At 41.2% G+C, this 23,829-nt stretch overlaps 1 protein-coding gene across 1 annotated transcript in view; it reads left to right on the top strand.

Moving 5' to 3' along the window:
* The window catches only part of POR (cytochrome p450 oxidoreductase), a 63,470-nt gene that overhangs the window by 36,617 nt on the left and 3,024 nt on the right, over window positions 1–23,829 (top strand). Inside the window, exons 3-14 of the mRNA XM_075852991.1 lie at window positions 5,604–5,652; window positions 7,857–7,985; window positions 11,458–11,607; window positions 11,977–12,101; window positions 12,544–12,633; window positions 12,890–12,988; window positions 13,373–13,489; window positions 16,218–16,336; window positions 17,499–17,680; window positions 18,891–19,040; window positions 20,298–20,565; window positions 21,682–21,827. Of these exons, the coding sequence (XP_075709106.1) occupies window positions 5,604–5,652; window positions 7,857–7,985; window positions 11,458–11,607; window positions 11,977–12,101; window positions 12,544–12,633; window positions 12,890–12,988; window positions 13,373–13,489; window positions 16,218–16,336; window positions 17,499–17,680; window positions 18,891–19,040; window positions 20,298–20,565; window positions 21,682–21,827 (1,624 nt within the window). The remainder of the gene's footprint in view (window positions 1–5,603; window positions 5,653–7,856; window positions 7,986–11,457; window positions 11,608–11,976; window positions 12,102–12,543; window positions 12,634–12,889; window positions 12,989–13,372; window positions 13,490–16,217; window positions 16,337–17,498; window positions 17,681–18,890; window positions 19,041–20,297; window positions 20,566–21,681; window positions 21,828–23,829) is intronic.

Raw genomic sequence — 23,829 nt, 5'->3', positions numbered from 1 at the left:
GTTAAAGGGGTTTGTCTTGGCGCCAGATTTCCTTTTGAAGGTAGTTCATACAATAATGTCTTTGGTCATCTCTTCTTGCAATTGTCAGTCTCCTCCTGTAGATATTTCTAATGAGACTCTTCTAAGATGTTTCCAGTTGTATTCGTAGAAATTACTCGTAGTCCTGAAACTATTCGCTCCCTGAAGAAAGCCTCTTGAAAGGTTTTGTAAAGTTTATTGTGAATTTTTTTTCACTGATTCTATGTGAAATAAACTTCTTTTGAAGAGAATACGACCTGTAATATTGGTAAGTTTTCTTAGTGTCAGCTGTTAGCCCGTTCCTTGAAACTATATGATCTTATTTGGACGTATCTGTATAATGTGAATGAGTACCATCAACCACTTCTACCCAGTTACTACTAAGAACCAAAATGTAACAAATTGGAAGTAATATTGCGTTCCAGCAATTCTGTGCAGCCAGGTTCATGTTCTATGATCCAAACTAAGAGACCAAGTGCCAGTTATGTGGATCTGATCCTGGTGCCAAGTGATTGTATAATGTCTGGTGTCGTTGCTGCAAAAAAGTATTTGCAGATGCCAGGAAGCCATATTATTAAAGAGGCTCTGTCACCAGATTTTGCCACCCCTATCTGCTATTGCAGCAGATCGGCGCTGCAATGTAGATTACAGTAACGTTTTTTGTTTTTTTTAAAACGAGCATTTTTGGCCAAGTTATGACCATTTTTGTATTTATGCAAATGAGGCTTTCTAAAGTACAACTGGGCGTGTTTAAAGTAAAAGTACAACTGGGCGTGTATTATGTGTGTACATCTGGGCGTTTTTACTTCTTTTACTAGCTGGGCGTTGTGTATAGAAGTATCATCCACTTCTCTACACAACGCCCAGCTTCTGGCAGTGCAGACACACAGCGTGTTCTCGTCACTCACTTCCTGCCCCAGGTCCTGCATCGTGTCGGACGAGCGAGGACACATCGGCACCAGAGGCTACAGTTGATTCTGCAGCAGCATCGGCGTTTGCAGGTAAGTCGATGTAGCTACTTACCTGCTAACGCCGATGCTGCTGCAGAATCATCTGTAGCCTCTGGTGCCGATGTGTCCTCGCTCGTCCGACATGATGCAGGACCTGGGGAAGTGACGTCGCAGCGTGATCTCTCGAGAACACGGCTGTGTCTGCACTGCCAGAAGCTGGGTGGTAACGAAGAGAAGTGGATGATACGTCTATACACAACGCCCAGCTAGTAAAAGGTAAAAACGCCCAGATGTACACACACAATACACGCCCACTTGGACATAACTTTAAACACGCCCAGTTGTACTTTAGAAAGCCTCATTTACATAAATATAAAAATGGTCATAATGTGGTCAAAAATGCTCGTTTTTAAAAAAAAACAAAAAAACTTTACTGTAATCTACATTGCAGCGCCGATCTGCTGCAATAGCAGATAGGGGTTGCAAAATCTGGTGACAAAGCCTCTTTAATAGTGTTTAAGGCTACATTCACACGAGTGTAAATCTGGTCCGTGTGCGTTGCGTTATTGCATCTGTGCTTTGCGAGTGGCATGTGTTTTTCACGCACTCGCAAACACATTTTTTTTTAAAGAAATTGATGCGCAAATCAAGTGCAGCACACAGATGTGCATCATTTTCACGCACCCTTTGACTTCAATGGGCTACTAGATGTTTGAAAACGCAACAATATAGAACATGCAGTGAGTTTCACTCAGCAGACTCACTTCGTGAAAACTTCTGCATGTGTGAACGGCCCCATTGAAATCAATGGGTCCGTGTGCTGTGCGTTATTTCCATGCGCAGCCCACAGACAAGAATCGCGTTCGTGTGAATGGGCCCTAATAAAAAAAAAAATCTTATAATATTATAGTTAAACCTATTTTCAGGTTGCCAAACGTGAATCACCATGTTAACATTCTCCACTATAGCCTATTTGCCATACATAGCAGTCATTGTAGCCATATTCAATCTCATAGAGCTTCGTCTGTACATTACTCAGTGTAAATATTGCTCTGCCAGCCGGTGCATCACAATGCCATCTATAATCCAGGCTGAAAACCAAGTGGAATGGCAAATCTGAGGTTAGACGCTGATATTTTGGCATACATTCTTTACAGCTAATCTTCGCTAGCCGCCATTGTTCGTACCTGCATCTATCATGTTTCTGAGCTGTGAAGGTACTTGTATTACAGGGACGTGTCCACAGATCAGGCGTGTTGGCTTTCCTGCTGAGCACAACTGCTTAAGATGTTTGTGTAAGGGATTCCTTCTGGGTGAGGAGGCCCAGTGGGGAAGGTTCAGATGTGAACTTCTGAGCAGAATGGGATAAATGGCTCACAAAAGCCAGCTCATGTTACAGGATGTGGCAATGCTAAAAGCTGGCTTTTAAAGGAATTCACATGCAGGTTTCAGTGCGGTCTTCAATGTCCGTTACCTCATCGAATCCTTTTATAATCTGGATTATTATGCATTGTCTGTTCCATGATCTATTGTACACTCCTTTTTAAATGCCCTTAAAATGACATTCCCCATTGTACTTTCCATAAATATGAATACTGATCCCATCTAGATCAGTGCCGTGGCAGGTGACCGATTATTAAAATGCTACAGGAAATGTTTTCGTTTGACACTCGGACCAATAAATAATTTGTTTTCCTATTACTATTTTTTTTTTTAATCCTAGATGACTTTGATTACTTACTAACATTGCAGTAAAATAAAGTCAATCTTTAGGTTACATAAAGATCAAAATTAAGGCGAAGCTCTGGTTTTCGTAATGGTAATCTGTTAAATAGCAATTCCAAATGAAAGGCTCCGACAAGATCCCATTACGCCTTGGTCACAAAGTGTATGGCTCTCTCCCGGATCCTTCCTAAAGCCGTGTGCATGAGCACTAGAAGTGGATTACAAGTCTCTAACATTCTGTAGACAGGCGGGAGAATGTTTACGAAGGACCAGTGGGCATTTCAATAAATGGCACCTCCGTATCATTACTGTAACACTTAGCAGAAAAAGGGACAATAAAGCATTGCCTACTTGTAGAAATGTATAGAGTCGTCTAGTCTGGTGGGACCCCTCACACAGGAAAGCTGGTGGTCTACGGGGATGTTCTTTCCCTAATATGGTGGCTGTGCAGAGTAAAAATTGAATTAAGTAAATCCAACAGACCCACCTATTTTTTTTTCATTTTTTTTTTTTTTTTTCATTCGGGGATTACGTCCCCTTCCAGCTCTCCTGGGGTTATTTCCTCAGTGGGGTCCACTTCCCCAAGTATTTTACATATATATTTTTTTTTATATATTTAGATTTATTTTTTCTTTCTTTTTTGAGAATGCCTCTTAAGCTGAACTGCGGGAGGTCGGTGTAACAGGATCTCAGGTTTTCTTTGGAGGCTTTTAACTGGAAGTCATTACTCTAGTGCAACTCTAGCTCTACCAGCCAGCTCTAATGTTAGGGTGTAAAGTCAGAAAATAGTATGAGGCAAGAAGAGGATCCCGTCTGTGATACAAAACAGTTTCCTGGGAAACCAGATGGTGGCGGAAGGAAGGGGAGTGTGGGTTTACTTGTTCCACACAGATAAAGAGCGAGAAGAGGAAGAAAGGAGGAGGAGGGGTGGAGAGGGAGCTGAGAAGCAGTGGTTCTTGGGATCTTTCATTCTCCCTTCCCATTCTTTTTTTTCATTCTTGCCAGATGTGAAGGATTCTTTTGCCTTTTCCTTTTTTTTTTTTCTTTTTGCCTCCTCTGTTTCTTTTGTGCTGCCAGAGTGGCTTTCAAGACCTTTTTTCTCTGCAGGGGTGCACTCGAATTCATGTAAATGGCTGTTCCAGCATTTGCTGGCTTGTTGTAGTCTTAACCAGTTTTTCACTTTTTCCGACAATCTGAGCACTTGTGAGAATGAAGCAACATCTGCTTTGCCGTGCACCGGCATCTGGGAGTTTAAGCTCTTTAATCTAGCCTGACCTAAGTAGGAAACCAAGAAGGACTCTAAGGATGGGATGCTTCAGCTCGGTCCCACAAGAGGATGTCATTGTAGTAGGGTGAGTGTGTCTGCGGCAGGTCTATAACGTATGTACTATACTCGTGAGTGCGGGGAGAAGGCATTGATACAGCTGAAAAAGTTGGAGTCAGACAGGTTTTCTTGGTTTTGTTTCCATTTGAACTTGCTGCTCGTGAGAACTTAAGTCTCATGTTTCCGCTCTTTTTGGGAGTTGAGCTCGGACATGCTCAGTCACTCCCCTTTTTATATAATGTTTTGCTTTTTTTTTTCCGACAAAGCACATTCTTGCCTTTTATAACCGGTTCATTGTGTCTGTCCCTTTTTGGAATGCAGCATTTCAGAAGGTTTGTCATCAGAAGTATAAAAGATAGGATCTGTAAAAAAAACTAAAAAAACGGCACTATTATTGTGTTTTGATATGATCTAAGACTGAGCCAACTGTCACTTTTTGCACACTTGGCATATTTTTGTGCTGTGGAAAGAGGTGAAGTCTAGATTTTTGAAAACCTCATTCATACCTTGCCGCTGAAAACCATGCGATCTATAGGGCTTGCTGCACCTCCATAGAAGACTATTTCCTAAAAATGTCCTTTTTTTAAAATAAATCGCAGATGTTAATCATGACCAAGGTCTGAACAAGTGAGCACAAACACAACGTGTAGCGTCCCAGACAATATTGGGTCTTTACTGCAGCAACGTGTGACCGTCCTTACTACCTGGAATCCTGTGTTGTAAATGGAGATGAGACCATACAAGCGCACATATATTAATGATTTCACCTAAAAAGTATTTCTATGCTGACTGAATTAAATGTTCTGACTATAGCTAAAAAAACAAAAACCTGTCTGTGTATTGAATAAAATCTGATCTGATTATGAAAAATATTGAGGTATTTGTCGCATCCTTTTGCATCCCATTTTCTGATAGAACAGATTTCAATTGGACAGAAGTGAAGGTTTTATTACCATATAAATATTACTGCTCGTAACGGCTAAACACCTTCCGCTTCAGCCTAGATTCACATGAGTATGGGGACACTCTGACGTGAAAGTGACTTTTTTTCACGTCCGAGGTGCCACCATGCAAGTCCCGTTTTCACGGTTCCCCATAGACTTGAGCCTATGGTGGAATCCGTGAAAATGGAACAAAATAGGACAGGTTCTATTTTTCAACCGACCCTTCAGACGGTCTGTTGAAACAACGGGCATGTGAGTGGCCCCATTGAAAAACATGCGTCAGTGTGGCAGCCGTAGTTTTAACGGCCGTCACACGGATGTATTTGACGTTCATGTGAATAAGGTCTAAGGCGCTGGTTTTCAGATTGAGTTCAGATAAAAGGCGTTTTGATAATGGTCGCGCAGATAATACACGCAATATTGTGCCGCTATACGCGCCGAAATGTTCCACATCGAAGCCGCAAAGTTTGAACCCAGCCTCAGAGCCCTGATTGGTCATTCCACGCTTTTTAGGCAGCAGGTGCTTTGTAAAGCCATGTACTAGTTAGACTCGTGTCCAACTATTTCTATTAATGTACAAAGAGAGCTCCGTATCTGTATAGAAATGATGCTGTAATGACGTTACGGTTTTATTACTTGCAGAACATCAACCTCCCGAGAAAGCAGCTTTGTGGAAAAGATGAAGAAGACGGTAAGCTGTTTTTGTTTTTTTTAATTTTATTTTTTAAATTCTCTTTGTATGGTTTTTGAAAGTGAACTATTCACATGGACGCAGTCCATTTTGTTGATAAACTAAGTTCCGAGGTATGCAGCCCATCTGATCCTCATAAGTGTCTGCAACTTGGTGATGTCAATGGTCCTTGACATTTGGATTCAGCAAGGAAAGTAGGATGATAATGAGTATAATTTAGAAGCTGAGTATTGTGAGTGGGCATAGGTACACAGGGAGTCTGCGTCTTCTGCATAGTTTTATATGCTTGGAGATAGAAGTGTATACCGATCAGTAGCTAATATAAGCGCAGATTATAAAATGAGTTGCTTACGGATGTGTCCTTCCTTATTTTCCCTCTAAATCCGACATAACCAGAGATGTGTGGCATGAGATGTTAAACAAACATGTAAAAAAGAGAGAAAAAGTAGCATATGTCAGAGGTCTATCAGTCAGCCAATTGTTGCCCATGGACTCCCATGTTAAAAATAAATAAAATAAAAATGTATGTCACAGCCATCCAGTAAAAAAACAAGACCTATACAATAAACGTTTGTTTGTTTGTTTTTTTTAACCTGGGATTCAACGGGTGACTGATGGCGTTCCTCATCGTTTATAGACATTTTATTTTTCAATTTTATTTTTTACTGGATGGCACGAGATTGTATTGAATTCGTATCATGACCAATTGTGTAACTTAGGCGAAATTCACACGAACGTGTGCGTTTTGCGCGCGCAAAAAAACGCGGCGTTTTTTGCGCGTTGCAGTTCTGTGTGTCAAGTGTTTGGTGCGGGGCTGCATGATTTTCACGCATATGCCATCCTTGTGACACGCGGTTTTGAGGTTGAGAAAAAGAGCTGAAGGAGGTGGTTTTATTTTTCTCTTCCCTTCATTTCATCCATGTGCCGCGCGTGATTTTCACGCACCCATAGACTTCAATGGGTGCGTGAAGCGCGAAAAACGCACAAGTATAGGACTTGTCGTGAGTTTTACGCAGCGGACATACGCGTGAAAATCACGGATTGTCTGAACGGCCCCATTGAGTTACATAGGTCCATGCGTATCACGGACGTGAACTATGCTCGTGTAAATAAGGCCTTAAAGAGGCTCTGTCACCAGATTATGGACATGTATGGAGAGAAGTGTATGACACTGATTGGTCACTGATAAGTCAGCGTCATACACTTCTCTTTACAACGCCCACTTGGTCAAAAGTTAAACGCCCAGTTGGGCATTAAGAAACTAATTAGTTAGCATAAATCTAAAATTGCTCAAAAATGATCGTTTTTCAAAATAGAAACCACTGCTGTCTACATTACAGCGACGATCAGATTATGTAGGAGATAGGGCACTTATAATCTGGTGACAGAGTCTCTTAAACGCAATTCAATTGAGAGTGGATACATCCATTCAAACATATGGAAGTACATTTTATTTATTTCTCTTTAAACGTCTTGGAACTCTAGATATGTGAGATTTAGTGATTACGGGGGCTGATATTTTTCTGGACTTCTGGTCTCTAATCTCATTGCAAAATGCTACAGTCGGCGTCTTCCCAGCCTGATATATCTTCTTCCAGGCACCAATTTATAACATTCAGCTGAACAGTAAATAGAGATAAGATTGACTGAAGGATTGGTGTCACTTTAAATGCCCTATTACACCGGCCAATGATCGGGCAAACGAGCATTCATACAAACGCTTGTTCCCGATCATTGCCCTGTGTAAACAGGGCAACGATCAGCCGGTGAACGAGCAAACGCTCAATCATCAGCTGAGCTACTCTTTTTAAGGTAGCATTACAAAATCATACTTGTCAGCAGCACATCCCCCTGTGTAAACAGGGACATGTGCTGCCGATGTGATTAAAATGTATGGGGACGAACAATTGGAGAAACAAGCGCTCGTCGTCATACAACCATAGCTCCTTGTGAAAGGAGCAAGCGAGCGCCGATCATCAAGCTGTCTCGTTGATCGGCGTTCATTTTCAGGGCCCACAGCAGGCCGTGTAATAGGACCTTAAGTCTTTAGTGTCCTATCTTATATAAAAAAAAAAAGGGTCTCGTATTATTATTTCAGAAGAGAAAATGTTATGGAATTTTTATTTATTACTTTTTTTATTCATGTCATTTCCTGTCCCAAGCTAATTGGGGGAAAATAACTTAAAAGTATTTTGTTTTTATAGGGCAAAAACATAGTGGTATTCTATGGATCTCAGACAGGAACTGGAGAAGAATTTGCTAATCGACTATCTAAAGATGCTCACCGCTATGGTATGCGTGGTATGGCGGCTGACCCTGAAGAATTTGAGATGGTGAGTGTTGTATTCACATGTTTTTAAGGGCATATATTGTGCCTGATGAACCGACAAACTTTTTATTGAGCTCTGTAAGGGGAGCGCTTTTTTCAACAGCACTTTCCTCGTAATTTCCTAGTGAAGCAGTGGTGGAATGGTTCACATGATCCCGCTTGGCCAGATGCTGTATATTACAGCCACCTGGTCAGGAATTCAGTTCGTAGTTTAGCGGGCACTAGCACCCACTACTAGCTTACGGTTGTTGGCCGTTATCCTCTGGTGACCGGTTCTCTTTTAAGTTTACATGGTTTTTTAAAGTTAAAGAGATTTTTGCTTGAATAGTACTTGTAAATGGATAAAATATCTCTACACGAGAATGAAAGCTCTTTTAGTAAAAAAAATAAAAACAAAAGCCATTTTGGGATTGAAGAGGGAAAAAAAACACATTAAAACTGCCCAATGTAAACAATGACTTAGTTTTCCTTTATCTTTAGTAGAAACATAAGTTTTAAGGGCTATGTACACTTTTTTTGATGGGCAATTTAATTATTTTTTTTTATATACTATACTTTCATATTTTTTGAGATACAGTTGCTCTGTATTCTGTATTCGGAGTAGCAGTATGTAGCACTAAATCCTGTTCCCGTCAGGTCCGCGGGACTCACTGGCTCAGTGACAGTGGGTCCTACGGGTCTCTGCCACGCAGGATCCACCTGTAATCGTTCACATCTAAGTTGACGGGTTCATTGACAGTGGGTCCTACCTGTAATCGATCACATCTAAGTTCATAACTTAGATGTGAACGATTACAGATGGATCCTGTGTGTCAGAGACACGCAGGACCTGCTCTAGCAAAACACAAAAGTATCACGTCACCAGATAAATATAATATAATGGGTGCAAGCCTCAACAAGACTTGATCCAGAAGTGGAACGCAAAAAAAGAGACAAGGCAGCACATCCAAAAATAAAAGGAATTTATTCACCCAAAAATGCGAAATTCCAGCAGTACCTGCAGTCACTGAACCCGTCAGGTCCACAGGGCTGACTGATTAAGGTGAAAATGAGATAGAGCTGTTCTATATAGAGAATACTAAGCTGCTGTATCTCTAAATATAAAACATATTTTTAATGAAGAATAATTATAAAGTTACACCAAACACACTGACTAAGCTGTTTATTAAAAAAAAAAATATGCCCGGCAAAGGTGTACATAGACTTTAAGGTGTCTGGTCAGGGGAAGTGGCCTACAAGTCCATGTTTTTTCATTTCTGGAGGACTGAAGATTTGGTACCGAACAGTGGACCCCATCTGCTATCTCAGAATTCACTATTTTAAAATGGTTATGTAATCAGACACCCCCCTTTTAAAATGAAGTGACATATTTTTTTTTTTTTATATATTATTTGGTACTGTCTGGTTTTGTTTTTTTTTGTCTTTTGCTTTTCAAGAAGTATACACAACTTCTAAATATGTTTTTAGGTTGGCCAGCAGTGGGAGCTAATCTGAAAATGAGGGGAAGGAGAGTGGCTGGACCCTCTCCATACTGATGACTGCACAATTCCCCTCACCGTTTTGGCTTTTGCAAAATAAGGGGGGAGAAGTTTATACAATACCAATTTGCAGCAACATTTTGTTGGTGACTGCACAACGGTACAGTACATCTGCTTGTTGGCAGCACAGCGCCCGCAGGAACCCTACCATGGTGGCAGCAGAATCTTCACACCTGCTGTGGTCTGCGGTCCCTTCTTGTGCAGTCGTCTTATGCACTTCGGACCCCAAACACACACACGTGATGTCGGAAGTTGTGGCTGTAAGTGATCATCACAGCGTACATGGCAGCGGCTTCCGGTATTCAGAGACATGCTACCGAGCTCTCCCCACCACTCCAGTTAGGCTGTGAACTGCAAATGCCAGAGTATGCGGAGTTCACAGCTTTTACGGCTCCAGCATAGGAGATCGGATCAGCTGGCATCCCTACTCCCCTATGCCTTGTGTGTCGTAATTATTCATTTAAAAAAACATGTTTTGTTTTTTGTTTCGTTTTTTTTAAAGATCTCTAAGTAATTTTAAACGGCCTAAAACCAGAAGAGAAAACAAATGGTAAAATACTTTATTGAATATGTGCCTGCAGCGATGACATTGCATCCATCCATCCATCATGTGGCAGCGATTGACTGCTGTGTTCATGTGGCGTCATGTACATCATCTCATCGTATGGAGCTGGTGAACAAGAACAGGTTATCGGCAGCGGGAACAGCACTGATTCACTAAATGAAGAATATTGCAGTCTCTTTTCTTTTTCTAGTTTTAGGCCATATAAAGCACATAGCAAATGTCTTGCAGCACAGAGGTGATATAAGATGGGAAATTCTTCTGTGTAGCTATTACTAACCACAGATGTTATTCACTCAGACATCCATATGTATGCTAACAAAAATGGGAACGGATCCCATTGGAGCAAAGTTGAAAATCCTTTTTTTTTTTTTTTCTTTGCTCCTTTTCTTTTGGGTTGTTTGCTTTTATTATGTTCAGTCATTCGTATTGGTTGGTGATCTCTAGAATAATTACGATTTTGCACATGTTCCTATTAGTTGGCTGATTTTATATGAGCAATGGTGGATTTTATTATTCACAAACCAGAATGCAGTGTAAAGAAAGTTAACATACTGATCGACTTCCTATGAAATTTGCCCTTCGATTGTGAGCCTTACTGTGGATTATGTTGGTACTTGGTAAAAGAATACACACTCGCATAACCTCTTCTTTCTCCCTATTTATAGAGTATCTAACACACACAATATAAATTAGAAATGTTGATAATCTTCCAATATTTCAGTGAAATATTGGTACTTCAAATGCACGATTATTATTTTTTTTTTTTTACATATCACCGTAATAATACAATGAATTTAACGGGGCTTTGTTATGTTTTGGGACAGGATTATTCAGCTGTTGAGTAAAATGCTGGGCTGCCTGGATTCCCTGTGTCACTGACTGCATGTTTAATCAATTACAGAGATCATTCCATAGGACTGTGCATGCAGCTTATGGGAATTATTAAAAACGCCCTTTATAAAGAAACAATCCAAAACGCCACAATAGCGATCTATTCTCATGTTAAGAAGCCGGCCAGACAATGGAAGCGGGACTAGCACAGCTATTCTTCAGTCATGATTGAATTTATCTCGGCCTGAATTACTAAACTGTAGGGCTGAGACATGGCGCTTCATTAGTGTGCTGTGGGAATCACGTACATTGGCAATTTGTAATATTTCGGCTGCCTTATTATTCCAGGAATACTGTAATTGTGCCTATTATGTTCAAGAGGCAGAACTTAGACAAAACTCTTCCTTCTGACACATGTTTTCCAAATCTTCCTTTATTTCACAATTGTTGCTTCATAACGGATAAAAGCATTTTATGGGTTTATATAGTATGTGTGTTTTTTGTACAACACATTATACTGAATGTTTATTCTTGTTCTGTAGGCGGATCTTAGTCGGCTTCCGGAGATTGAAAACTCTCTCGTTGTGTTCTGCATGGCTACATATGGTGAAGGAGACCCTACAGACAATGCTCAGGACTTCTATGACTGGCTACAGGAAACTGATGTTGATCTTACAGGACTTAAATTTGCAGTGAGTGCTATTACTATTAGTGAAAGGTATTAATGGGCACATACTGGCAACTAAATGCGACAATGGGGCATTAAAGTATTTACATGAAACAAAAAGGTGTAAAGCCTTGAATAGGTGGCAAAAAAATCCCCAAACCAATCTGCATATATGCAGTAGTATTTTTCAACAATTAATCTTGATATATTGACCAGAAACAGTAAATCTGATTTCCCAGTTGGAGAAAGTTGTTGTTTTATGATCATGGACACGAAAACCCCATGAATCAGTACTTTTTTTATTTTTTTTTATTTTATTTTTTTTAAATGGAAAATTACATTTAACAGTCTGTAGTATATCACTGAAATCAGCAGTTTTTCTCCTTTTTCTTAGGTATTTGGCCTTGGAAACAAGACCTATGAGCACTTTAATGCCATGGCCAAATTTGTGGACAAAAAACTAGAAGAGCTGGGTGCTGTAAGGATGTTTGAGCTAGGAATGGGAGATGATGATGGCAAGTGAGTACTTCATACTCCTAATTTACTTGTGTTTCTTCTAGATACTAGTAGATTAACTTGTTTTCCCCTGAAAGTGACTTTAGTGTATATTAAAAGTCCACCTTTAATGCATTTTCTGATATGTCACAGAAAGTTGTCAGAGGATTCCATTGGCAGGATCTGTGGGTGGTCAAACTAAGTGTTCTCTGTAAAGCTCAGAACCCTTTTTAAATCAAGTAGATTTCCATCAGTAGATTTCTCAAACACTATGCTTGCAATTCTGCACCACTAATTTCGGAACAGCTCTGGAGGTGTTTTTACTTTTCAGCGTTCTGGGGGAACGTTGGGCACCCACATAAATGGTCTCTTCTGACATGTCTCCGTGTTAAGGTGGATTTCTGTTTAAATATGTTAAAATGAATCCTCACCAGTGTTGCTCATTTTCTCTTTTCTTATATCTCAGTCTGGAGGAAGACTTTATCACATGGCGTGAGCAGTTTTGGCCTGCAGTGTGCGAACGCTTTGGTGTAGAAGCAACAGGTGAAGAATCCAGGTAGGTTACAGCGTTAACTGCTTGTCTAGTCTCCTGTGACTATGTAGCCTAAGTGAAAGCAAATAAAATAGTACAGCTTCCTGGCTTTTATTTATACTATGTTTGCTCTTCATGGTAATGAAAGACATACCAATACACTGTATGGCACTTACTGCGAGGTGTAAGTAATAAAACTACTAAATGGCACATGCATTATTGTAAATCTCTAGTAGGGATGTGTGGTTGTAACCCAATGTCATCTCTGTTTTTTTGCTAGTATTCGTCAGTATGAACTTGTGGTGCACACAGATGAGAATATGAATAAGGTCTACACTGGGGAGATGGGCCGTCTTAAGAGCTATGAGACACAAAAAGCGTAAGTTGCTTTTCTTTCACGGTTTCATTTCAGCTGCCGTCTGTAAGTCACTTTTGATGGAGTTTATATTCGCTTCGGCACTCGCCTGTCGACATCCGGAGGAGAGGGACAGGACAATGCATACATATAGGCTCCCTCTTCCAGTGCTTTCTGGTCTTCTTACTAAGTTCAAAATAAGAAGCACTTCCCAGTCTTGGGTTGTATAGAACTTGTTCCTGGTGTTTGGGCAGAGGCTTTAGGGGCAATTGAAGATAACTGCTTCTATAGTATCTGAATGTTCTGACTCCATCAAAGACGGAGATCCAATTTCATCTTTGTAAAAGAAAGATTGGCTTTTTGAACTGTTCTCAGTATTCTGTGAGTGAACATTATTCCTCCCTACAGGCCATTTGATGCCAAAAATCCATTCCTGGCCAATGTAGGTGTGAATCGAAAACTTAACCAAGGTGGAGAGAGGCACTTGATGCATGTGGAACTTGATATTACCGGCTCAAAGATCAGGTAATTTTGTGGTTTTTTTTTTTACTTTCACTGTCGAAAGATGACATTTGTCTTTTTGATTATGCCACAAAAAAGAAATTGGAAATGGTATAAATGGCATGCAACTCGACGTCTAGGATGTAGGGGTGTAAGTTATATTGCTTCTAGACACACATAATCTGTTTTATTTGTATAGATTTGTTGTCCTGTACAAATGCTTTCCCTGCCAAGACAAATTTTCAAACTTTTGACACTTTTATACACAAATAAAACCTGATGTCTAAAACGAAAAAAAATATATTGTACCCCACATGCCCTTACATTTTCTGAAACTAGTCACCTGGCATATTTTGAAAAGGTCACCCAGCTCTATACACTCATGGGCAACTCCCTGCAATTTAGCATTTTAAGCGTGTTTTGTAAAAAACAAAATGCATAAAAAGTCATGTTTTTGACCCATGCAGAGCCTCCTAAAAATCAATATTCAAGATGTGCAGAGTTTATACTTGACACTTTTTTGTCTTCATCTACTTGCACGTATCTTCATATAATGACTAGAACTGACCCAAATCTCCATGATCCAAAAGCCAGTAAAAAATGTTAGTCATGGCATTGATAGCTGGTAAGGACCAGGGGGTGATCAAATGTGCAACTTCACCCCTTTAATTAAAAAAAACCTCCCCCCCTAAATCTGAGAACATATATCCTTCCTGATTGGTAAGGGAGCGTGATAACATAAGGAAAAGTTCCTTGTATCTCACTGGAAGGCTGTACAGGGGAGAGACGACAGTAACTGGCTGTCAACGTTCTTCCTACTGTCACCCCCACCGATCATAAACTGAAGACATATCCTGTGGATAGGTCATTAGTATGAAAAACAGCTCCATGCCTGGAAAACACTTTTAAGGGGTTAAGCGGTTAATTCCCACCATATGGTTGTATGCCTAATGTAGAAATCTATTGGATGTGAATATTCCTAATGGATAATATAAAAAAAAATTTTTAAGGCGAGGTTTTTTTTGTTTTCAAGCATGCCAGGAATAGGTCATGCTTTTTAACCCTTTCATGACCAAGGGTCATTGATACCCCTGTGTCCAGGTCAAATGTTAAATTTCTGATATGCACTTCTTTAAACGATGATATCCTTGCAACCGCTTTGAATATCACGACTAATTTTACTTTGTTTGTTTTTTACAAGACTTATGAGGCTTTGATTTTCTAGATTAGTTGAATTCCATGTTTTTAATTTTTTATTATGAGCAGGCAAATCACTAAAAATGTGGAAAAAACAAACACATTTTGTAATTTTTTTTATCTATCTAATCTATTTTCATGGCTATTTTGAGCATTTCTCGCCTGTCTGACCGTTTTTCACCGACATTTGCAATCCATTTTTCATGGACGGTAAAAAAAATAAAAAAAGTGCGACAAAAAAAAGAACCCTAACAAAAACAAATAAAATTCAGCCACCTGAAAACCCTGCAGTGCCCATGTAGATAATGACGCAATACCACTGTAGATAGTGCCAGTGCCCATTGTAAATAGTGTCATAGTGCCACACACAGTGCCCATGTAGATAGCGCCACAATGCCCATGTAAATATTGCCACACCTCCTGTAGATAGTGCCACCCCCTGCAGATAGCACCACCCCCTATAGATAGCATCAGCCCCCTGCACATAGCACCCCCCATGTAGCTAGCAACATCTCCTCTGCAGATAGCGCCACCCCCTGCAGATAGTGCCAATCCCCCCTGTATGTAGCAGCTCCCTGTAGTAGCGGAATACATCTGGCTGGGGATTCCGCTCCTAGAGGGAGCTCCTGATTTCGCTGTCCATAAATGGACAGTGACGTTAGGAGCGAACTCTAAAAGCGGAATCCCCCGGGTCAGCGTCGGCAGCGCTGTGGCCAGGGATTCCACTCCAGGAGTAGCCGCTGACGTCACTGTCCATATATGGGTGGTGACCCTAGGGGCTTCTCCAGTAGCGGAATCCCCGGTCAGTGTCGGCCGGGGATTCCGCTCCTAGAGAGAGCCTTTGACGTCACTGTCCAAATGGACAGTGACGTCAGGGGCTCTCTAGAAGCGGAATCCCTGGCACAGAGCGATCTGACACTGGGGATTCCACTCCTAGTCTGAGTTTAGGTGGCGTCATCAACAGGGGGGGGTGGCTATCTACAGGGGGGCACTATTTACAGCGAGGATGGCGAGACGTCGGGGGCTCCCTCTAGGAGGGGAATCCCCAGCCAGAGAGCTGGCTGGGGATTCCGCTCTTAGAGGGAGCTTAGGTAGCGCTATATACAGGGGGTTGTGTGTAGTGGGGGTTGTAGTCTGGAGCTCTTAAAGCCCCGGCAGACATGAGTATAGCACTGCTCACACTGAAGCAGCACTGCACTTATTAAACCCTGTTCAAGGCTTTCCACGTTTATACACATGGCAACTGCACGGGGCATCGGCAGTTGGAACGTCTATAGCCGTATGGCAGTCGTGAAGGGGTAATAACAGTGCTCACATAGTAGTGATATATGGCAAACACGAGTATTTCAATACTTGACATTTGAGTATTAATGGAGGTTAATGAGGAGAGATCTGCTTTTTTGCACAGGACTTCTGGCGGTTTATCGGATTGTCGGGTATTGATGTTTGAATGCTACAGTTATATTAATAACTCTGCCCTGTTGAGGCATTTTTGGCATGGATTAAGAGGCGTTTTCAGAACAAACAGTATTTTAGACTATTTGTTTACTTCTAGGTATGAGTCAGGAGATCATGTTGCCGTTTATCCAGCTAATGAATCCTCAATAGTTAACAAACTCGGAGAAGTTCTAGGAGCAGACCTTGACACTGTCATATCTTTGAACAACCTTGATGGTAAGTTTTTCTAAGTAATGCAGTTTCCAGGTACACTTTATCCCTGACCTCATACAACCAAGTTGTGTACATAGTCAAGCACTCTGACAGGGAGTACATTGTCACACATGATCTGGACTGCGCGTGCTATAAATAGATAGGACAAAGGCTATTCAATCCATTCCTATCTGCTGGTACTTTCTAACCTTGCTCCGCAAAAGCAGAAGAAAACCCAATGCACAATAGTGTTCTCTGATTTCATTGCTCTAAATAATGTTGGTTATAGTAATAATATAGTTTTAGATAAAATGTAGGACACCTTTCCGGTGGTTTTGGATGCCCAGTAGAATATTAATGGATGTGTACTATCTATTCTGACACTCAGTCCTCCGAGCTTCTCCTATATGCATAGCTCCTCCATGGATTCATGATATGCATGTAGCGGATGAACTACACCAGCACGCAGATGAAATGTATGTCTTTGTGCACCGCTTTGTTACACATGAATGGTGTCCAGAAATTACTGCTATGCTGTCATAGTTATGTATTCCATTTCTCATTTTATCTGTTACTGGGAAAGATGGGTTATAACCAGTTTGCCAACCATTACGGGTGAAATATGGGGTTATCCAGCTTTCCTACAGACCTGAATGGCAACTCTGCGTAAATAAACAATATGAAAGTAACAAATGTCTTACTTCTCAACTAGGTAAATTTGCCTTTCTGATGTCTAAATGTTGGATGACAACCTAAATGGGAGCAACACAACCATTTTTCTTGTCACCCAGTTTCTAGAATCTGATATAACAGACATGTTTGAACCGACAACCAAATAGAAGTAAACCACTCAAGTGTGTATTAGGTGACATTTCGAGTTTGGAGAGAATTTTTTTGTTAGGCCTGTCTGCACATCAAGTTTGAGGGCTCAGCTTTTCTGTTGATCTGGGCACAAGAGACGGAACACCCTCTATAAGCCAGAGCAGAGAGCAACTAACAAGGGCGATTCTCAATCTGGCAGACTTGGCACGTCCATGTATTAAAATGGTACGTCACCATCTTGTTGTTCCCAGCGATCATGGCGGGTCTCCTGAACGTGATGTGCAAGGGGCTTTATTATTTCAAGTATCGTACGTCCTTTACGTGAATTTGATTAACGTTCCGTAATCAATAATTTTTCTTGTAGAGGAATCCAACAAGAAGCATCCATTCCCATGTCCTACCACATATCGCACAGCTCTCACGTATTACTTGGATATAACCAATCCACCTCGTACCAATGTACTTTATGAGCTGGCCCAGTATGCCACTGATGCACAAGAGCAAGAGAATCTGCGTAAAATGGCCTCCTCTTCAGCTGATGGCAAGGTAAGCTAATAACCAACTTTGTTAGGTCGGAAGGAGTTGGCAATTTAATACTGTACACATACCGTGCACAGTATGTGCACGTGCAATTCTAGAGGGATGTAGTGGATTTAAGAGGGCCATGTACATTGCAGTATTATAAGCTTATTTACACCTGGCAATCGTCATGCACCTTTTGATCCTGTGTATTTTTTATATAATTTTTTTTAAACCTTTTATCTCCTCATATGGATGTCATTGAGGGGGGATCCTGCTCTATGAGCCCCCATATGTGCGCCCTCTCCTCTATTCATGTCCTCCTGGTGCTATGGTTAGTGGTGTTCTCCGTGCTCAGTCCCCGCTCTAACGTTTATGTTTAACGGAAAGGTAATGTTACAGGAGGGAAGTCCTCTTTGATCAAGCATTGAAACGTGTACAAGACACAACAGCAATGTCCCCAATAATCCAATACTGGTTCACTGGATATTGAACGGTAGCTGATGTCACTATTAACTCTATGATCACTGTTAAGGTGTTAACATGATAAAAGATCATTGAGCTAAATCATTGCCGTAACTAGAATTAAAGGGATCATGTCCTTGGCAGTGATGGGGTTAAAATGTCCACCTTTGCCAGCTGTTTTTTTTTTTTGTTTTTGTTTTTTTAAATTGAATTATTTTTTAAATTGTCACAATGCAACGCTTTGCAACAGGTCTTGATTAAAACTGTCCTCCGTGGTAGCAAACTACAAAACGCACTCTATGTAGTCTGATCCTGCAGTCATACTCCCTTCCATCGGTCACTTTGGTAACCTCCCAAATGTATGTTACCAAGAAGAAGGGGACAGATGGAAGAGAATATGGCTGTAGTACTACACAGGGTATGTTTGTAGTTTGTTACCATGGAAATGCAAAGGTCTGCATAAGAGCTGTAGACACAAAACAAGGAAACTTTTAATAGAGTATTTGCAAAGTTGCTTCATTTTTATTTTATTGTAGATGCATTGGAGCAATAAAAAAAAAAATGGTTGGGTAGGTGGACAGTTGGCCTGAAGGTGGAAGGTGGCCTTTTAAGAGTTTTCCAGCACATAGCGATGACCGGTTAGTTGCAATTGCCCTGTAAACAATAACTCAACTGCTGCCATCTTATAATGTTACCTTTTTGTATTTGAAGTGCAGTTTGCTAATGTGGCATTTTGTGCTGAACCGTCTTCATGGCATCTAATCTTTTCCAGGCTTTGTATCTGAATTGGGTTTTGGAGGCAAGGCGAAATATTCTGGCCATTCTAGAAGATATGTCTTCACTGCGTCCACCACTTGATCATCTTTGTGAATTACTACCACGTCTGCAGGCCCGTTACTACTCTATTGCATCCTCTTCAAAAGTAAGTTGTGTCGATACTATGCAACTAGAGTATTCCGCTCCAGGCCATCAAGCTGCTACCACATCTTGTTGACTTTGATATCATGTCTTCCTGCCAGAAGTATCAAAGTCCTTTTCCACATTCATGTTCAGAACACGGAGTGCTGGGTTCCTGGCATATTGTTTTCTTCTTAGATTTCAGGGCTTTATTAATCCAGTTCATACTATTTTAAGTGCCCAAGACAAAGTTCATAAAATATAATCCCTGCGGCCTCTCTGAGTATACACATTTACTAGAAGACTTTGTAAAGATACCCTGTAGTGGTCTCATGAATGCTCATAGACCTTTCCTGCCGATTAGACACCATTACGTTAGTGGCAGACCTATACAAGCTGCTCTAGGCAGCGGCAACCTCGCTCACCTCTGCCTTACCACGGACGTACAGTAATCGCTCATGAAGATCTGTAGTATGTTCAACTCTGAACACCATTTTCCAGTTTATAACCTGTACATTTGTAAATGATTGCATGGTTTATCTCCTACTCCTCCTGAGTTACGCCCTGTATTCGATCCAGAGTTGCAGTCACAATTCTGTGACCGACAAACCCATCTGAGCTCCTATAGTGCAGTTGGACAGTTAGCTTTTCAGACGTCACTGTACACTGCCTGGTATAAAGACGGCACTTCCCTCCCGGTCTGTGCAGACATTGGCCCACCAAGGAATGCTGGGAGATTTTGTCTCTGCAGTACGCAGTATTGTGAAATCAACTCTGGACTAAAGAATCAAGGCTGTAATGCCAGGATCTATAAGAGAGAAGTAATGGGATGTATTTACAAAATGTTTTATGTATATTCATTTTATATATAAATTGTAAACGAGTGTTCAAAGGGGATTATGCACTTCAAGTAGCCAATTGTAGGGGGGAGATTTGTATTGATCTGCCTTTTACTGTGACTTTTGCGCCATTTATATGTAAAAAATGGAGCTTAGTCATAAATAAAAGTTATAATTATTAGATGCAATGAGCGGTTTATAGGGGGTGGTGTTCATGACTGTTGTATCCCTCCTCAGGGTAATATTTAAGGTGATCACCAATAATGCTCTATCAATCAGAATTGGATGATTATTAGTATTGTATTAGTTACATCGTTAGTACGGTCAAAAAAAACACGTTCAAGTTCAACCAAGGGAACTCGATGGCCATTTATAGTATTTTTGCTATTTTTTTGTGTTGCTCAATATTTCCCCCTTTTTGTCTGTTCTGCATTGTGAAATAGGTTCATTCCAATTCCGTACACATCTGTGCAGTTGTAGTAGAATACGAGACCAAGACTGGACGACAGAACAAAGGCGTTGCCACAAACTGGCTTAGAAACAAACAGCCAACTGATAACGGACACAAGTCCACGGTGCCCATGTATGTCCGCAAATCTCAGTTCAGACTGCCATTCAAACCCAGCACACCTGTTATCATGATTGGGCCTGGCACCGGTATTGCTCCATTCGTGGGATTTATCCAAGAGCGGGAATGGCTGAAACAGCAAGGTGAGTGGATGTACCAAATCTAGCACTGGTGGAGAACTTTACCTTGCATCGTTCTTTATTTGATTATCAAAGCCTTTTTTTTTCTTTTTATAATGCGGCCCACCGTTGCCTGCCTTCTTGTGCCGAATATACAAGCAGCAGCCAAACTTCTGTTTTTAATCAAATACAGAACATATTCAACTTGCAAAGTATTAGGCTATGTTCACACGGAGTATTTTGGGGGAGGAATATCTGCCTCAAAATTCCGTTTGGAACTTTGAGGCAGATTTTCCTCTCCCTGCACGCCGATTTTCGCGCCGTTTTTCGCCCGCGGCCATTGAGCGCCGCGGGCATAAAACAGCGCGAAATACGCTTTCTCTGCCTCCCATTGAAGTCAATGGGAGGTCAGAAGCGGAAGCGCACGAAGATGGGGCATGTCGCTTCTTTTTCCCGCGAGGCAGTTTTACTGCTCGCGGGAAAAAGACACCGACGCCTCCCATTGAAATCAATGGGAGGCGTTCTCGGGCCGTTTTTGACGAGTTTTGCAACGCGGTTTCCGCGTCAAAAAACTCGGCAAAATACCCCGTGTGAACATAGCCTAAGTGTGGTGACATAATCTAGTATAATGGGATAGGTCTAATAGGTGGAGGTTCTAATAGTCTGAGTTACGGACACAAAAGGTGGGACACCGACTATCAGACTTTTTATAGCATACCCCATGAATATGCCATAAATGTCGATTCTTGCAATACTTCTATTAAACAACTTTCCGAAAAATAGCCAGTTACAGGAAAGAATTCTCCCGTTATGGAAAATATGTGGGTTTGCAGGGGTCTGTTATTAAAATTCTGAAATTGTAATAAAAAAAAGTGGGTGAAATGAGGACATGCAGAGTGTGGTTTCCTTTCCCAAAACAGTCATGAGGTAATTTTAATTTGGCAAATTTGTGACCGTTGGGGTTCAGCAAGTATCCCATCATCTCCACTTTCTGGCACTTGGACGTAATAGTGTTACTTTGAAGGACGAATGTAGGTCAAGACAGCAAGCTTGCAATTGTCTCCTCTTTATACCATCACTGTGTTTAGTACAATGTTGTGAACCATAGGGGCTTTTGTGACCTTCCGCTCTGTTTTGCAGGTAAGGAGGTTGGAGACACGGTCTTGTACTATGGCTGCAGATATGAACAAGAAGATTATCTTTACAAAGACGAACTTACTAGTTTTCATAAAAATGGCGTCCTCACCCAGCTGAATGTTGCCTTCTCCCGGGATCAGAAAGAAAAGGTAATAAACTCTGATGGTTGAACTGTTATTTGGACGAAGAACAACATTTATAGTCCTCCTATGAGTAATTTTCTTTATGACAAGTAGGGGGCACTAAAATGTTTGGCCAAATAACAGCAGCAAGAATGATGTGCAGATCTCCATTTGTGTCCTCTGCTGATGCATGAAATGTGTGACGAAGAGGCAAACACCAAAAAAGAAAAAGAACACATACTCCAGTTCCAGAACGGAGGTGGGGTATCGGCAAGAAGAATTTCAATCTGGCGCTTTTTTTAGGCCTTTGACAATTTTTGTTAGTGCTGGAAAAGAATGGCAGTGTGAGCAATTCAAAGTGCAAAACTAGCGGTACTATGTTGAAGAATATGGCGTATTCTAAAATATAATTTCACACTGGCAAATCATGGAGCAGAAGGACCGGCTTCTTTTGAGCATTTAGGACCAAGTTTTTACGTCATTGGGTTGTTGTTTTTTTTTTTTATCAGGCCGTGGCTCTGCCAATAACCATTGCATGTAAGGTATTAAACTTTAGAGAATGGAGTGCTCTCCGGTCCTGGCAGTTGCAGCTGGAGCGCTGCTGCGTGTTACGGCTACACTATTGCAGCGATGTGTTGCTGAGCAGGATTAAGCAACAGCCATGACCGATATATCTGCGGCTGCTTGTCAAGTGTTAAATGAGGTTTTCCATCTAGAAATGAACCCCCTGCCGCCACCTTATAGTCATGTGTTATGTTATTGTGTCAGAAAAGAAAAACCAGTAGGAGACTGCAGGAGAATTTTAAAGGGAAGGATATTCGATTATTATTTTTCAATGTTGGGTGAGTTTCAAGGTGCTTTGATGTAACAATGCCATTGCCTATTGAATAGTCTGTTAATTCTACAGTCTGACCCTTCGTAATTTCATAGGAATCTGAAATAAAACTCCAAAGCGCAGCAAACCGTTTCGGTTTTTGTATGCGGTAGCCTTTTTATTAATGTCGTGATTTGTTTTTTTGGAATCGCAGCAGTGGACGATTTTTTTCTGTCATACTAGTACGTGACCGCTGTTAATGGGAAGTATGGAGCGAGCTCACGGGCTGAGCGAGCTCCATACTCAGAGGGTGACTGCCGTATTATACAGCCGACATCTCACTGCAACAGACTGCATCAAAGATCACTTTGCTTCCGCCCGTTTTTCACGTTAAATGGTGCGGTCAATTGTGACCGCTGCATTTAAATGGTTAGGGCACGTTCAGATGTGGTGGAATTTTTCCGCTGCAAATGTTGGTGCAGATTTGGGGCAATTACGCAACGAATCTGCACCAACATTTGCATATTTGACAGGTAATTCAGACGTTGCAGATATCACAGCGGATTTGCCACAGATTTCAGTTTTTGCATTGCAAAGGCTGAAATCCGCAGTGAAATTCCGCTTCTTCTCCGCAATGTAATGAGCATGCTGCGGAGGGTAAAAGCCTAATTTCCACACCGTTATTTTCCACAATGTCTGCACTAACTTTCCTAAAAATGGATAGAAACAAGTGTAAAAAACGGCTGCTGCAGAATTCCACTGCGGACTGTTCGTAGCGGAATTCAACAGCAAATCTGCCACGTGTAAATATGCCCACAGAATCAGGGGGGCGTCCCCTCCAACACGCCATCGAGCCTCCCCGCGACGCGATTGGCTGGTGACAATGGTTGTCATGGCAGCCTGGGGGACTAATGATGGCAGGGCTTCAAAGGAGGATCACTATATACTGCAATACATTAGTATTGCAGTATATCATGCAAGTGAACAAACGACCACTGCCTCAAGTCCCCTAGGGGGACTAATAATAAAAAGTAAAAAGACCATACTTTTTTATTTTTTTTGGAACATAAAAAAAAAACCTATTAAAAGTTCAAAGAAACGCCCCTTTTCCCCCTAAAGCAATGTTAAAAAAAGGAAAAGTTAACATAACCGGTATCGCCGCTTCCGTAAAAGTCTGAACGATCACAATAGAGCGTTGTTTAACCTGCTCGGTGA

The sequence above is a fragment of the Rhinoderma darwinii genome, chromosome 2 (assembly GCF_050947455.1).
Source record: "Rhinoderma darwinii isolate aRhiDar2 chromosome 2, aRhiDar2.hap1, whole genome shotgun sequence".
Classification (NCBI taxonomy): domain Eukaryota; kingdom Metazoa; phylum Chordata; class Amphibia; order Anura; family Rhinodermatidae; genus Rhinoderma; species Rhinoderma darwinii.
This window is presented reverse-complemented; position numbering and strand designations above follow the sequence as displayed.